The sequence below is a fragment of the Tachypleus tridentatus genome, chromosome 12 (genome assembly GCF_004210375.1).
Source record: "Tachypleus tridentatus isolate NWPU-2018 chromosome 12, ASM421037v1, whole genome shotgun sequence".
In the NCBI taxonomy this organism is placed as follows: domain Eukaryota; kingdom Metazoa; phylum Arthropoda; class Merostomata; order Xiphosura; family Limulidae; genus Tachypleus; species Tachypleus tridentatus.
Genome location: NC_134836.1, coordinates 92,092,329 through 92,109,313, shown reverse-complemented (window position 1 = coordinate 92,109,313; position 16,985 = coordinate 92,092,329). Strand labels below are relative to the sequence as shown.

At 31.7% G+C, this 16,985-nt stretch overlaps 2 protein-coding genes across 9 annotated transcripts in view; one reads left to right on the top strand and one right to left on the bottom strand.

Moving 5' to 3' along the window:
• Positions 1–7,950, top strand: part of LOC143233993 (heterogeneous nuclear ribonucleoprotein F-like) — a 40,353-nt gene extending 32,403 nt beyond the window's left edge. For 6 of the 7 annotated variants that reach the window (XM_076470966.1, XM_076470968.1, XM_076470963.1 and 3 more), the window contains 4 exons: positions 666–856; positions 2,149–2,284; positions 3,058–3,318; positions 3,624–7,950. In XM_076470966.1, the coding sequence (XP_076327081.1) occupies positions 666–856; positions 2,149–2,284; positions 3,058–3,318; positions 3,624–3,673 (638 nt within the window). In that variant the 3' untranslated portion in view covers positions 3,674–7,950. The remainder of the gene's footprint in view (positions 1–665; positions 857–2,148; positions 2,285–3,057; positions 3,319–3,623) is intronic. The other variant, XM_076470967.1, reaches the window with a different exon arrangement.
• Positions 6,596–16,985, bottom strand: part of LOC143233991 (cell adhesion molecule Dscam1-like) — an 84,448-nt gene continuing 74,058 nt past the window's right edge. The window contains exons 17-19 of one of the 2 annotated variants that reach the window (XM_076470961.1): positions 15,427–15,605; positions 14,720–14,868; positions 6,596–7,887 (exon numbers count right to left, since the gene is read on the bottom strand). In XM_076470961.1, coding sequence (XP_076327076.1) covers positions 7,800–7,887; positions 14,720–14,868; positions 15,427–15,605 — 416 coding nt within the window. In that variant the 3' untranslated portion in view covers positions 6,596–7,799. The remainder of the gene's footprint in view (positions 7,888–14,719; positions 14,869–15,426; positions 15,606–16,985) is intronic. The other variant, XM_076470962.1, reaches the window with a different exon arrangement.

Genomic DNA, 16,985 nt, shown 5'->3' with positions numbered 1-16,985 from the left:
ATTTGTGTCATAAAAACACAAGGAATAAACTATAAATTAGCTTAGCTTGCTAATATTCAAACTAAATTCTCTCACTGTGACAGTAATGTGCATTCTTCTATTGTAAATTATCAGAGTTCTAAATAACGTAGGCCTACAAGAATTGTAATGAAGCACATCTTTCCTTCTCATTTTGTAGGTGGATGTCTATTGCTTTATTTTATTATTTGTCACTAACATTTTTTTCACTTACAACACCAAACTATCTATTCATTTTTGCCATCCACTTCATTTTTAGTGGGAGAATGAAACATTCTATTCATAGCATTGTGGAAGGATACAGTTTTATGTTACTCCATATGTTTATTACTTAGAAAAGAGTCCTATAAGTGTGCATGTACTGTATTACACGATTCATGATTTGGCAATTTTTTTTTTCTCCAAAGATTATACATTTATAGTTTTTTTATGAATTTGGCAGAAAAGTGTAACTCCTAATTGGTTGTCTTTTAAATTGGTGCCTATTTCTGAATTAGTGTATGGAAGAGAAAATTTCAGACAACCATTGTTAATTAGAAAGTATTCAGTTGTAAATATTTAATGAACTGACTGTGTACATAAGTTGAAAATATGCAATTATTCCCAAACGAGTTTCTTTGCAAGTTCATTTCTCTTAAACTTTGCAGGAAGAAGTATGGAACCTATGGACAGTATAAGTGGATTTGGTAGCAGATTTAGCAGTGACAGTGGATTTGATGGAAGCAGGTTTAGTAGCAATAATGGATTTGATGGAAGAAGAAATGATTATGGTCCTTCAGGGCATTTTGTTCACATGCGTGGCTTACCATTCAGAGCCATACAACAAGATATTGTTGATGTAAGTCTGATATTATTTTGTCTGGTAAAAGTAAATTTTAAGCTTTTATGGAAATTGGTTACAAGGTTTATTTAAAAATACATTATAATTGATAGTTAGTCTTAAAATGGTATTACATATGTATGTGTATGGAGAGAGATTCTTTGTGTAAGTCAGCCCTGATGATAGAAACATGAGAAAGAAAAGCATGTTAATTAAATCTGATAATGAATATATATAGTTGTTTTTATCTACATCACTTGCAAACAGTATATACAGATTAAGGAACTTGATTGTTCCCCCAGAACAGAATAACATGTAATAAATGTTTTATGTACTAAGACAGTATTAAAACTGAAATAGCAGTTGACAAGACCAATATTAACATGCAACACATTAAAATGAGTAATTTGTGAATAGAAAATATAAATTAACACATAAGGTATTATTTTCATGTTTATGTGTTTTTCTTTTATACATATTTTGCTTTTTCATTTTTTTTTAAACTTGTCATTTACTTCTGCATAATTATAGCTGTTATTATTCTAAATTGGGAACAGAAATAATAAGAGGAGCCCACTTGAAGTAAAAATGTATGTCAGGACTGCTGGTGTGGGTATTGACACTTTTATTGATAAGCAGAGAACAACCTGCAATAACAAAGCACATATGACAAAAGGTCAAAACATTGTTCTCTGCTTTATTAGTAAAAGTGTTAATACTTGTGCTTTTATTTTCATCTTCTGCATTCATTGCATAAAACATACATCTTGAACAAGCATAACAATTATAAAAAGTGTTTAAAACTTACTTTGGAAAATACAAATGTCATGTTAATTAAAATGTGGTGTAGGTGTATTTGTACTGCATGTGAGCATTGTGCTATATGTGCCATATAGTATTAATGAAACTGAGTCATAGCTTATATCTAATTGTGTGTGACAGTGATTGGTTGGCATGGTTACTTGTGCCTAGTGTGTGTTGTTTCTTACATCTGTTTTTGTACATGACATTGCATCAGCATTTGTAGCATGCTTTGAATTACTGTAACAATATCAGAAGCTTTATTCATTGTAGTTTTGAAGTGTTAGTTGAGGTCTTTCATTTTTATATATGCAGAGAACATTCAGATTTTCAATTTGAGTGAAAAAGTCTGGTTTGAATATTCAGAATTTGGCATAAATGCAGTCTGGGTTAGAGTAAGGGCTAAGAAAATTATCGTGGTATCTTTTTTTATGAAAATTAGCTATATGTATGTTGAATCAATATAGTTTCTTAGTAGAGGGCAATTCACGAAGAAGAAACTTCTTTAGTTTTTCAGACCTCTATTGCCCATTGGGGCTCAGATACTGTATGACAAGCGAGGAAGGCCATCAGGAGAAGCTGATGTGGAATTTGCTACTCATGAAGAGGCAGTTAAAGCAATGAGCAGAGATAAAGCAAGAATGGGTAAGAATTTATGAACTGAGAATGTGTTACCTGTTTAATTTGAGGATTTTTACTAAATGGTCATATAAATGCATGTTTTTTAAAATAATTCAATATATTTTATCTTCCAGAACAGAAAAGGTTTGAAACATTCTATCCTTGATCTGCATTATTTAAACATATTGTGAAACTGGAACACAGCTATAGATGATTGTTATTTTGATATATTTGTCATATTTTAGTATTTTTATGCTTGAAAATTTTATATTAAGTCTGTTTTTGCAATTATGTTAGAAAGTTGTATTTTTTTCTAAACATATAGTGAAAAGCATAATTTTATAAACTGTCTTATTTCTTATCTTTTTCTTAATAACATTCATAGTAATAAACTGGTTATGGTAAATTAAAAGAGCATGGATTTGTCATGAGGTGTAAATTTGAAAAACTGACAATATTTATTACACTTTTTTATTAAGCGTGTCACAGTTAATGTTAAAATTTAATTATAATGTTACAAAAATACTGTAAAAAGAATAACACTACCAGAATAATAGTTTCATAAGAAGTAAGAAGCAGATTATGGGTTTGAAAGGTGTGCTGGTGGCATTAAGTTAATAAATTTCAGAAGATATACTGAATTTATTTTGATTCATTATTTACTATGGGCATTCTTCTCTCTGAGTTTTTAGAATTAACCGTATGAAGTAACCAAATAATATAATCCCTGCATCGTGTGTGAAATGTAATTAGAGTATGTAAAGAAATTAATTCATGTTTATATATTTTCTCTTTAGAACACCGTTACATAGAGCTATTTTTAAATTCAACTCCTGAACCAATGGGAGGTGGTCCTGGTGGCTTTGGCAACAATGTTATGGGTGGCATGGGAGGAGGTCAAGCTTTTGGTGGTGGTGGTATGGGTAACCAGATGGGTTATGGAGGATTTGGAGGTTCTAGTCCTGGAGGAAGGTATGGAAGTAAAGGTAGATTTGGTGGAGGTATGGGTAGTCAGATGGGCCCAGGTGGTGGTGGCAGTGGCATGGGAAGGTTTGGAGGTAAGAATTTTATATTAAGTTTAAAAGAATAAAAGAGCAGTTTTTATCTTTATGAAAGAAATATGACGTAAGGTTAGCCTCAGTAATAAGCTCTGGCATAACAGATGTTCTTAATGTTTTAATAGGTTTTATTTGTAAAGTTATATGAAACAGTTATATAAAAGAATGCTTGAAGACATCTGTAATTGGTTGGTTCCATATTGTGGATGTGTATTTGTTTATATCTTAATTCTTAGGCCTTTTAATTGAGATAGTGAAAAGAAGCACAAAATATTTTAATCATTCCTGACTTCTTTTTTTCATAGGTGGAGGTACGAGAAGTATGATTGGTGGAAGTAACTACACTGCTTTTTAACATCAGGATTTTCATTTTATTATGTTATCATTTTTAAGTCTTGTGATTTATTCAGAAGATGTTTGAACATCTGACATTTCTATGTAATAACCTTTGTGTACTTTTTCACATGTTTATATAATCTACCTAAAAGCTTCAGTTTGAGTTGAAGTCAAGCAAGTTATTGATAATGTGTTGTACGTGTTGTTTCATTTTCATTTGTGAGTATAAGTAAAACTAGTGTATAAATGTATACCTTCATCAGTGTATAAATGTTCAAAAATGCAACAATTGTATGTTAGTTTCTTTTAAAAATACATAAACTGGTATTGCGTTTTGTATTGAGTGAGACTTGTGTTTTTGGAGCTAATTGTTGAGTTGAATCTTGCAAAATACTGAGCTTTAGATTATCAGAGAGCAGTTGAATGAGTAAAAATAAAAACAAAATATTACAGTTAAAAGTTTAATTGCTGTAAAAAGTGTAGTTTCAGGCAATACAACAAAACATATAATAATAAATCACATGCTTACTAACAAAATAAGTTTTAAAATGTAATACAAAGCATTTAATGCTGAATTTTAAGTTTTTGTGACCAAAATTAATAAACTAGTAATTTCAGAACATTATTTTGAATTATTAGGTTTCTTGTGTTACAGATAGAAATGTTTTCATTTTTTTTTATAAGTGAAAGAAAATTTATTTTGTTAGTATTATATGTTAGTTAGCTTTCCCACAAAATACTTAATTACTAAAAATATATCAACTTGCATACCATTTCCTAGGTACATAGTTTATTCACTTATTTTAATTAAATCCATAAAAACAGGTCCAATATCTACATGTGTAATACCGTGTAATATCAATACTGTCCTTATATTGTTTTAGTAACTGAAGTGAATACATAGGTATGCTGTAAGAAGAAAGGATGAGAGTTTAATGAAAATATATTTAGATTTCTATTTTGGAATGATAAAGTCCTTAGAAAACCAACTAAAAACAAGCATATATAATTGTGGACATGTTAGTGCACTTTCAGTTAGAAACCATTATCCAGTTTGTCAATTTGCAAACTGGGTTTTCCTTTCGATTTTAAACACTTCTGTAAGGAGAAAACCTGTTTTCAAAGCTAATAAAATTGTATTTAATCTAAATTTAACATAGAACTATACATTGATTTTTGAAAATTAAATATAAAAAACATTTTGGGTGGGGAATAATAGTTTAGGAATTTCATAAGTGAAGTTATAGAAGAAAACAGGCTTGAGTTGAAAAAGAGATAAAATGAAACAGGTGGTTTAATTTATGTAATTAGTACTCAGTAATTTGTTGTCATGGTTAGTAGTCTATGTGTTATTCTAATTAATTATTAATTAGTTACTTATTTGTTCTTGTTTATCCCATATATTGGAGTTCTCCACAAACTGGAGAAATTGAAAGACTGACAAATTTTAGAACCCAATAATACAGTAGAGATACAAGACCCTTCAATACCAGTCTCTCTGTAAAAGCCCATCTTTTCAGAGAAGATGATTTGACAGTAATGCAGAATAATATGAAAATTATAGGATATAAAATATATGAGAAAACAAAAGTTAAAATAAATGTAATACCATAGATCCTCAGGATGTCAGGAATCGGGTGTGGCCTAATGGTTAGGGTCTATCAGTTCAAAATTAAAGGTGGCTAGTGCAGGTAAGCATTGTGCAGTTTTGCATGAAGCAGCGACACAAGCATGGGTAGGTTTACGTGGATAACCTTGACTGACAAATTGGTATGCTGTTCTTATGTTATTTTGTGAGATAATATTCTGTCTTAAATAAATACATCACTTTGGTGATGTTAATGGTTGTGATTTCTGTACGACTATCATAGGTGTTTTTATGATTATTTACATTATTATGTACATATAATATATAATTAGAATATTGCTCACCATAATGTAAAGCTATAACCAAAATGTATATCTTTTATACAGAATATGACTTTATTAGATTAAGTGTTAAGTTTAAATAAATATCTTGATATGATTGCACATTTTAGTAATAATCAATCCACTAATGGCGAGTTCTAATTGAACTTGAAATGGAACTCTGGATCTTTGAGGTAGTGAGTGAGGCTCTAATCAGTTTGACACCACAAAATATTTTCTTTTTTCTCCATTTTAAACTGTGGGTGAAATATAAAAATAATAGTAAATCCATAAGCATGTGTGGTAGGGCAGTACTAGCTGTCTGATTAGTAGTTCAGAATTAGGGACAGGCGGCAAGTAATCTTTGTAGTCCTGCCATAAATACAGTAATAACGAATTCTGAGGGGAATTCATAGAAATAACATGATATTTTGAAGCCTTCTTATTTTATAGATAAAATTATTTTCAACATCCAATCAGCACGTGAATGAGAATGAGTCTTACAACAAGTTTTATAAAGTTTTTAATCGAATATTGTATAAATTCATAAATATCTCAAGTTTCATGTTTAAATATAATTTTTTTTCTTAATCAGGAATATTCACCCATGTAGTGAAAATCATAAGCAACAAAAAATAATCCCAGTCTTTTGTTTTATATGGGGAAAAAAGTAAAGAAAACAAATCAGAATTGTAAAAAGTGTGTTGCATTGATAGAGACATTGAGATGACAAGGCCTCGAACTAGTAGTTACTTTGCTTGGAAAGTGAATTTGAGGGTTAAAAATACTGAAGAGGAACATTTATTGAATTGTTATACAGTAATTAAGCTTTATTAAAAATAGGACAGTTTTAAAAAAGGTTTTTAGGACTGTGCCCCGTTTTTGATAAGCCTATTTTTGTGCAACAATTCTGCATTATATGTTTGCTTTTAATATTTTACTTGTGCATATGCACTGTTTAACTTATTTAATGAGAGAATTCGTGTCCCTTTGCCAAAAAAATGCACTACACACTTTGTAGTCACTTGTTCACTATAAGAATCCGGTCAAATTTTAACTATTCAGCAAGATAAGAATAGCCCAAGAGTTGCTAGTGTGTGGTATAGACTAGATACAGTTACTCTAGTCTGTTATTTCACACAAGCTAGGGATAATGCATGTGTAACTATGAAGAAATGTCTAAACAAACCATTCAAAGTGGTTTATTTATTCATGGTCATGCAATTAAAGTTGTGTGATGCCATCCCTTATTTTGAACTGCTAACTAAAGGGAAGACAATAAGCAGCACCCACTGCCAACTGTTTTTCCAGTTTACTAATGAATAGTGAAATTGCTCATAACATTATATGCTCCTATGGCTGAAAGGACAAGTATTTTTGGCACCAAGTTTCGATTTTGCGACCCTTCAATTCTGATTCTAGTGCACTAACACCATCCATACATTAAATATTAACTATTTCGTAAGCCTATTACATAGATTGATGCAAGACAGAAAACTTTACTTAAAAGAAATAGGTTGTTTGATCTTGTTGCACTTTATTTGCATAAAATTTAATATAGAAATTTAAAAAAGTATACGTAATGGAGCCAGTTAGAGTATTGGATTTTTCTCATAGCAGCCAAATGTAATACATATATTGCGAGTTTTACATAATAATGTCAGATTTAAAAAATAAAACTTGCCGATACTTAAATTTTGACAGTACCGGCTAACTTTTAAATAGTTAAAACATTGATGCGTTAAGTTATATTTCTACAATATTGAAAAGAAAATTGGTATGTTAACATTGTATTTTTTTATTTTGGAGTTTGTGGATACAATTTGCACTTTCATTTTATAAAACAAAAATCCTCACATTTCATTGTATTACAATTAGGTTACAAAAGAAATTTGATCTTTAGAGATACCTTTTTAATGTTGAAATAAGTGATTCCCTGCTGTTATTTAAAAAGGTTCTTATTTGTTTCAAAAAAAGATTTTCCCCATATTAAAAGTGACGTAAGAAAATTATAGTAAAGTTACGTATGTGATTGAAAAAAATATTCACTGTACTCGCATCTTACTTGATACATTTTTAAAAAAACTGTTAGGTTTTAATTTTTCATTTTTGATTTGAGATTTTGGTTTAGACTAGCAATAAATATTTCTTATGTATTGTAAATAATACAGGTTTGTGAATTTTTGTTTAAAAACGGTTATGTTTTTAAATCTAAAATCACAGAATTGTAATGTAATTTATTGATTCCACTGTTTGGTGATACCGAAAGGGCTTGGAGCAGTAGTTATCACTGGTGATTCATAAGGCCGCTCTCGCTGAGTCATCCTGAAAGAAATGGTAATTAATTGAAACATGAACATTAAAACTTTTTTTTTAAGGTTAGAAAAATCTTTTGTCGTCTGACTCAATTTACTCTAATCTCATGAATATTAGATTGTCCAGAAATAAATGTCGGAATTCTCACAATGGCATTTAGAAGTTGAATATTGAGTAACTTATCTGTGGATCGTTGGTTTAATCTACCGTTTTTCGCCTACTAGGTGTTTAAATTATCTGCTGTTTCAACTCTACTCAGAGTAAGTTTTGCATCCCACAAAGCAGCAAAGACAAGGACTTTCGTCTGATTTTCCTCTCTGATTTCAAAGTTGGACGAAGAGATGCCGAATGTCTAGTCGATGTTCTGTATAGTTTCGGTATCTGTTGTCTTGAATTAAGCACAATGCTACATAATGGGTTATCTGTGCTTTGCCCACCACTGGTATCGTAATCCGGTTTTTTGGGTTATAAGTCTGCAGACATACCGCTGAGCCACTGGGGGGCTCGGCCATGGATCTGTTACTAAACGTACAATTCGGTGTTGGTTTCAAATTTTCGACATGGAAATTAAAGTCTTGAAGACCACGAAAGTCGTGGAAAGAAGCCATCCTCAGATGAAAACACATTAAGGGACGCAGCTGAGACAGACCCTCACACAACAGTACGTGAGCTTGCAGAAAAGCTAGGTCTAAGCAAATCAACCATTGCCTGAGTGCGATTGGAAAGATCAACAAAATCGGCGTTATGAGACCTGTCATGGATGACGCTCCGCAAATTGAACAAATTGAGAATCGAGGTTTTGTCTCATCCATCTTATTTCTCAGACCTTTTCCTTACGGATTTTCATTTTTTTCAAGCATTTTGACAAGTTTTTGAACAATAAACGCTTTTAAAACCAGGCAGCTGCAGAAGAAGCTTTCGGGGAGTTTATTGACCATAGAAACTGATTTCTTCAACAGGGGCATCGTTACACGTTAGCAAAAGTGTGTTGAAGCAAATGATGCTTACTTTGATTAAAGCGTGTTTTACAACACTGGTTTATACTCTTCCAAACTTCGCAGTTAAAAAACGGCATTTATTTCTGACAACCTAATATTTTTGATACATTTTAACTATTAACTAAAATACTTAAAAATTTTGTCAGAGCTTTCAGTAATTATATCAGTAGCCACAAAATAAATGTTTATTGATTACGATAACATTGCACCTAATGTATTTTTTGTGACAAAGTGATTTAATTACGAGGCAATAATTAATGAAAATTAAAGCAAAGAGAATAGTAAAGTGGTCAACAAATGATGCATTATGGGATTAAGTTTACTGTTACCCATCTTGTATGAATGGTGCTTGTTAGTAATTCGACAGAATATTTATTGTAGAATACCAAATACTTATTTGACTAAATTAATATTTCAGAAACGCACGAACTTAGTGTACAAACCAAACAGCTCAATCAACGTGTGCATGTGATTTCCATCTTGGGAAAAAAACTACTTTAAAAATCTAAAGACTGACAGAATTAGCAATGGATAATCGATTCAGGAGAGCAGAGTTGTTTTATAGATATTTCACGATTGTAAATACAGTATAATATATTTTAACATATATCAACGTATAATATGCACATGTATAATAAGTGCCATAAACGTGAGTAATGATCGACATCAGAGATATACCTGTTTGACCACAATAATAGAGTACATAAAAACGTATTTAATCTGGATGTTTTATTTCTTTGAAGTTGGGCGCAATGCTGCACAGAGAGGTATCTGTGTTTTGCCTACTACGGGTATCGAAACTTGGTTTCTAGCGTTGTAAGTTCACAAACATGGTCCTGTGCCACTGAGGGGCTAACATATATAAACTGTATACGAAAACAATACATTGTGAATAAACACGTTGAAACACATTCCAGTATATCACAAAAGTAAGTTCTTTAATATTGTGACTCAGCGAAAAGTTTGAAGGACTGTAACGCTAAGAACCAGGTTTTAATATCTGTGGTGGATACGTCACAAATATATCTCCTTGTGTAGCTTTACGCTTAATAATAACCAGATTAAAAAAAACACAAAAAAAAACTTTAGTATTAATTATTCACGAATTTCCTTGCGAAACCGATGCTATGGAAAAAATTTACTATAAGAAATAAAACCATTTTTATTAGGAAGTAAAGTTCTTTGCTGGTATAGTGAAAAGTCTTCGGATTTACAACGCTAAAATTAGGGGCTCGATTCCCCTCGGTGAACGCAGCAGATAGCCCGTTGTGGCTTTGCTATAAGCAAAACACGGTAAGTAAAACCTTTTTTTTTTTTTAGTTTTACATAAAAGTGGAAATTATACTCTTATTTAAAAAAAAAAGCAACAAGAAACAACTTATTATCGCATGTAAATATCGTTTTAGTTTTATAACAAATATGACTGTTAATATTATATTCGAAACCATCAAGAGAGTCTGCATAATACACTGGTTCTTCTTTGAATACGGTAAGATCAGGGGTCGCCTTAGGAGTTTCGGGCACTTTAGAGTATTCGTGAAAGTCGTCCAAAATATTGTTGTTCTATTTAAATAGGACTTCTAAGTGTATGAAAAACAAAATATCAAGGAAGGATAATAATTTGGTTCTATATGGCTAATGCGAACGCTTATTCAGCTCAGGGCCTAGTAGGCCATAATTACAGTAGGTGAAATTTAGTTATTATGAGACTTTTCAGCTATAATTCATAGAACTTAGATTAATATTTGTTCCGTCTATTGCAGTAAATACTAATACATGTTCAGACTGATGCAGGCTGTTATGTATTATAATTTATCTCAGACGAGTCTGATTTATTATGTTACGTACGTTACGTATTGTGATTTCAAATAACTGGAAATTTGAACTTGGATTTACAAATTAATTGAATATCGATATGTATTAAATGTATGATATTTGCCATCAAAATTGAGACACATAATCTTTCTTAACACAAATATATTCCAATATATGAACGACAACAAAAAGCAATATAATTTATAATAACGGTTGTTACAAATAATTATTTATATACAAAAAAATTACAAACAAACGATATTCAGTCTTCTATGTAGTGTGGAACTGATTATTTTATCGATGGTCTAGATCCAGGAGTCACAAATTACTTCTATATTGATACACAGATATTCCTCATTTGATGGTTATACTAGCAAGCTCTGTTCTTGTTTGGCTTAACGCGGTTTGCAAGCTTACTTTTTACAGACGAAGATAGATATCTAATGTCCTCATAGAAATACTAACGTCCGAAGTTAATTCTCTGATGTTGAATGGTTTGTAATGTCCGAAATCTAGAAAGTTACTGGTCAAATTGTAAAGTTTTCCTATTAATAAGCGTTAATTACAATTATAGCTTTCGAGGCTTATAGTTTACTGACTGTAGCAGAGCAGCAATATTATATATAGCGATCTTTCGGCGTGCTGATTTATAAACTTTAAGGCGAATTTTTCGAAAGTACAGTAGGCAACAATGTAAAACATGTTGTTGATTCTTACCCTTGAGAATCTACAAATTTATAAAATAGGTGAGACTTGAGCAATATACATCTAACAATATATGTCACATGCATCAAACTGAAACAAACGTTGGTATTGAAATAAATGTACAACAGTAAATCCATTACAAAACTAAGTATAACATTTAACATTAAAATACATTTACTTGGCTATAAACATCAGCAGTTGAATTATTGGTGTAGTGTAATGTTACTAAAGCTTGTATCACTGGAAGAAAGTATGTTTTAGAGATATCAGCGACAACCCTTTGATCTGGAAAATATTGGATTTTTTTCTTATTTCAACTAGTAAAGACTCTTCGGTGAGATACAGTCTTAATTCCTCAACATATTCAATGTTTTTTGTATGTGTGTCGTATGACTGCTACAACTTGTAATTTGTTGGATTGGGTCGTATACAAGAACAATAAAAACAAATCCATTTATAGCTATGTCGCACCTATGCCATAGACACGTACCGAAGGCAAATTCAATACCTGTACCTCAACTTTCACTTCTTCAATTACTTATTGTAACATTTATTCTGTCTTATTACAGCTTTGTTCAGCTCTTTATGCACAAATACAGGCCTCAAACATTTCATATATTCCTATAGCTCCTATGATATATTTGCTTTGGGTAGGTGGACCGTACATAACATCCAATTGAAGCTGTATTTCTTGACTAAAAATTAGTATATTGGGCAAATAATCTGCCAACATTTGGTTTGTTGCACAATATGTCAGCATGACGCGTGACACCCCACATTTTTCATAACTTTGCAAATATCTAGCTGTTGAAATAAGCTCTTTTATCCACGTGAATTTATTTTGGTAATCAAAGTCATGTTATCCATTGTCTGGGGAACAGTGACAGTTTGTTATAACATAAAAGCTAATGGAAAACTTCGGTGCACTTGGTGAAGAAATTAATATTGATCAGAATTTCCGTAATGACGAGAAAACGCACTAATAGAGAAAATTATATATGTAAAAGCGGCTGGTATGGATAAAGAAAGCACTATGTAGAGAAGCGAACAACGTTTCGACCTTCTTCAGTCATCGTCAGGTTTACCAAAATACCAAATGTGAACCTGACGATGACCGAAGAAGGTCGAAAAGTTGTTCGCTCCTCTACATAGTGCTTTCTCTACCTATACCAGCCGTTTTTACATATATAATTTTGATCAGAATTTGTTGATAGGTTTTATTTTACACACGGTAGACATTACATTGCTGGAGCCATGTTTCGGTGTTCTTATGTGGCCAGAAAAAGAATATTTTTACATATCAGTACAAATTTAGAAACACTGGCAGAAGTTTAAAGCATCTCCTGCCTAAGAGCTCTGGGTACTAGCAGTGGTTCACCCAATCACCCAAGTAATAACTAATGACAAAAACTTGGGTCGAAGAGAAAAGTTCTCTTACATCATAGTACATTGTTAAATTGTAGTTTCCGTTAAATATGAATGTGTCACTCATTCATATGTTCTTCACATGCAAAACTATGTTCCCAAATTACACTTAAATTAAAAAATTATATCCTAGGAGGGCACAACAGAAGCACAGTTATCACAAAACATGGAAGATTTCACAACAATAACAAAACTTGGTCACTAAAACGAAATATTTTTTCTTTCTGTCTTCCTTTGTGATAATCTTAGGTATTTTTATTTCCTATAGGTTAGAACAGTATCTCATAATATTAAAAGTTTGACATAATATATATCGCATAGTCAATCTAAGTCCCAAAAATGTACAACAGCACAAAAGTGCATTTCTTTTACTGAACAAGACAAACAAACAACCCAAATAACGTGTTTAAAAGACGATGACCATCAATTTTCTCTAATTATGGAGAGTTCTTAAGCAGATGAAAATCCGAACAAAAGTAACACATACATCTTACAATAGAATCAATTCTTCAAGAGTGCATTTGTTACTTAAATCGTTTGGTCAATCAATAAGTAGGAGGAAATAGTCAGAAAATATCCTCTAGACATTTCAAATTTCTTCAAGACTGGTGCTACTGTCAAATACAAAAGTCTACGAAAATACATATGTTAAGATGATAAATTCGCTTTTAATTGTATCTGTTGTCATTGACTTGCTTTAAATTAAATACAAAACAAGAATGCCATCCGAGTTCGAATTAGTAGTTTTAACTAAATTATTCATATAAAATTTCACTTTCAGATTCCATTAGAACATGTTTGTTATTCACAAAGCTATACAAAAGGTTAGCTGTGCTTTGCCCACCACGGGTATCGAAGACTGGGCTTAAGTGGTATAAGTCTGCAGATGAAGGATGAACACGACGATATGAGGTCAAAACAAGAATCTATATCTCTAGCGAAAATAAAAGTAGCGTTTGCAATAAAAAAACAACAACCGAGGTTTCTAATATGATTTTCAATAACTTTTTTTTCTGGTTTGGAAATTAGGCTATCTGTACTCTGTACAAAGCATGTAATAAAACTCAATTTTTTTAACCTTATAAGTCCTCAGCGTAACCGCTGGTTTGGTTGGAATTAAGCACAAAGCTAGACAATGGACTTTGGTTTCTAGTAGTGTGAGTCCAGAGACATGCCGCTGAGCCACCAGTACGTTTTATCTCTTCATAAATGTATAAATTGTATTTTAAAGTCAGCTAGAGAGATAAATAGTTCAAAGTGCTATTTAGTTACTTATTAGAATTTATTTTAAAATATAATTTAAACTTAAATGGTTTGGTTGTAATATAGCCTTCGATTAAAAACATGTATTTTCAGATTGTTGTTTCGGTTATGTACAATTTTAGTTATTTTTGTGCGAATTTATATATATATATATATATATATATATATTCGCACGCGCGTGTGTGCTTATATATACAACATATTACATTGGCGTAAGTCCATGGATTGAATCCTCTTGGAATAAATAGACGGTGCCAATGTTTTGGTTTCTGTGTTAATTTATTTGTTAGGTCTAAACTAAAAATCGAAACGTTTTTAATTCTAAACTGCTGGCAGTTTCAGTTTACTGAAGGCTCACCATCAGTCCAATTTTTAAAGTCATTACGTACTAGAAAAAACAACAGTATTAAAAGTAAAAAAGCTTTGGCATAATTTCTTAATTTATTTGCAATCCAGTTTCGCCGCATTAACATTTTTTTAATTACAATAAATTGAAACGGTATTTCCCTAATAGTTAAAAGCGGTTATATTAATATTGTTTGTGATTCATTTTTACATATATAGGCTACATGCCGCAATTTATTCTCTAATGTTTGAATCCAAGACTAAAGACGTTTTAAACATTTATTGTTTACCTGCTTGCTGTAGACATTATGGATTCGCACGTCTCTTTCCTTCCTTGTGAGAGTGCGGATAGTGGATGCTCCTGGCTGGTGTTGGTTATCGCTAGAAGGCGGGACTGGTAAAGTGTCATAGGGAGTTGCATATGGGTGGAGTTCCTCCTCTGAAAGAAATAAATTGAAAGGTATCCGTATTTTAATATATTTTGTGTGAAGTTAGTTATTTCAGGAAAAAAAATCGTTTCGAAGTTGGGGAAAATATACTCAGAAAAAGTCACTTTAACATTAGCCTTATCATTATCGATTTTTTTAAGTTAATATTCTTAACACTTGTGTTTTCAATTAAGCACAAAGCTACACAACGGGCTATCTGTGCTCTGCCCACCACGGGTATCAAAACCCGGAATTTAGCGTTGTATGTCCGCAGACATACCGCTGAGCCACTGGATGGCATTCTTAACACCTCATATGAGATTCATAGAATTTGTCACAAACTTGCAGTTATCAGAGTAGATACATTACACTCTGATACGTTAACTATACTTTAGTTTTCAAGGCAGTTAATAGACATTTGGGGTCAAAATACCCCAAGTAGAAGGAGAGTTTAAAAAAGTATGAAAATTGAAGACAAATCTATGTAGAAAAATAGTTCCTTAATAAAATAAGTTTTTCTAAAGTATAGTGTAAAACTGTGGTTTTAAATAACATAGACGTGAGCTCACATCTCTACCTGGCCGTGAAACAAACATCGATTGAGTCGCTGGGCAATGATTTGTTGATTGAGAATAGGGCGATGAACGCTGGGTTCCGTCTTCACTTGATACGTAGTCTAATGGAGATGAGTTTCCAATATCCTTCATTTGTATTACATTTTGTGTGGTCTTCCCATATATTTGGGTTTCTGTTAAAAGTACCAAAATTTATTACGTTACTTGCTTTGACCGACATGAGTTTCATTTTAAACACTTTTGACACAAATATCGAGAACTACTGTGAGTTTTTGTTTCGTCAAAAATTTATACAACAAAGATAACTTGATGCCAACGTAAGTTGACTGAACTGTTCTCCTCCAAACCGTATGCGTTTCTTTAATTTCGAAAATACAAGGTGGTCTAAATATGATTTTTGAGCCTCTTTTTTAAACGTTTTAAAATTGGAAGAAATATGTATTATTAAAACAACTTTTATAACACTGATATCAAGATTCATAAACAATATAATTAAGTAAAATGTTGCCAGAAAAGCTTATCTTTAAGATTTGACATTCAAATTTAAGAAACAAGTGTTGCGTAAACTTGAAACTGAAATGAAATATCATTTCTTCCATGTACACCCAGAAAATTTTTTCTCCAAGTTTTAATACATCATTTAATTTTCCCAAATATACCATAAATATGAAGCAGTTTTCATTTGTACACATAAATACATTTATACTCTTTAATTGTCTTTGAAATTCAATGAGGTAAACTTTTCTGTGAAACACATTAGGTAACAAATTCTACATCGAGATCAACCGTATTTACGTAAACTTTCAATTATCTCAACAGTTGTTGCCCAATGTAGCTTTGCTATGAGTTAAAATTTGAAATTGACTGGGTGTAACTTTTATTCATACATATATTTTCAAATACTCATTGTAGAGGTTGTCCAGTGTTCTAGCTAAAGTTACCATTTGAAAGGCTCAATTACTGTACGGTATGTTAAGGGAAGTACAGCATCCTGGTATGTTACATATTAGTTAGCAGTAGGCTAAGTCAGTATGAAGGCTAATTAAGTATTATTAATAAACTACTAGCCAGGACTTTCATCCAAACAGAAACATACTGAAGTTACTAGCATTTTTATTCAGTTACAGCTTGGATTTTCATTCGAATAACCATACTATGTAAAAAAAATTTACTTTTTTTTGTTCCTGGACAGAACGTTTTATTTCCCAATTGCTTATGCCTGGAGTAAATGGAAAAGATCTATTTTTCTCTTCAAACCTTTGCTTTTGTGACCTGGATAATGAAATTTTCAAATTTACCCATTTTCCAGAAACTTCCAGGTAGATTCAGTGCTAAGTAGCTGATAGAAAATTTTCTCGAACTTTCTAAAATGTTGTAGAAGCCTCAAAGCTGTGCTGCTCCATAACGGGAATAAGTATCTGTCTCTTCCCCTGGCTCCTTCGGTGCACCTCAAAGAGGAATACAACAGCGTCAAGACTTTGCTAGAAGCCTTGAAGTATGACGAGTATGGCTGGGATGTTATCAGAGATTTAAAATGGTGGCATTCCTGATGG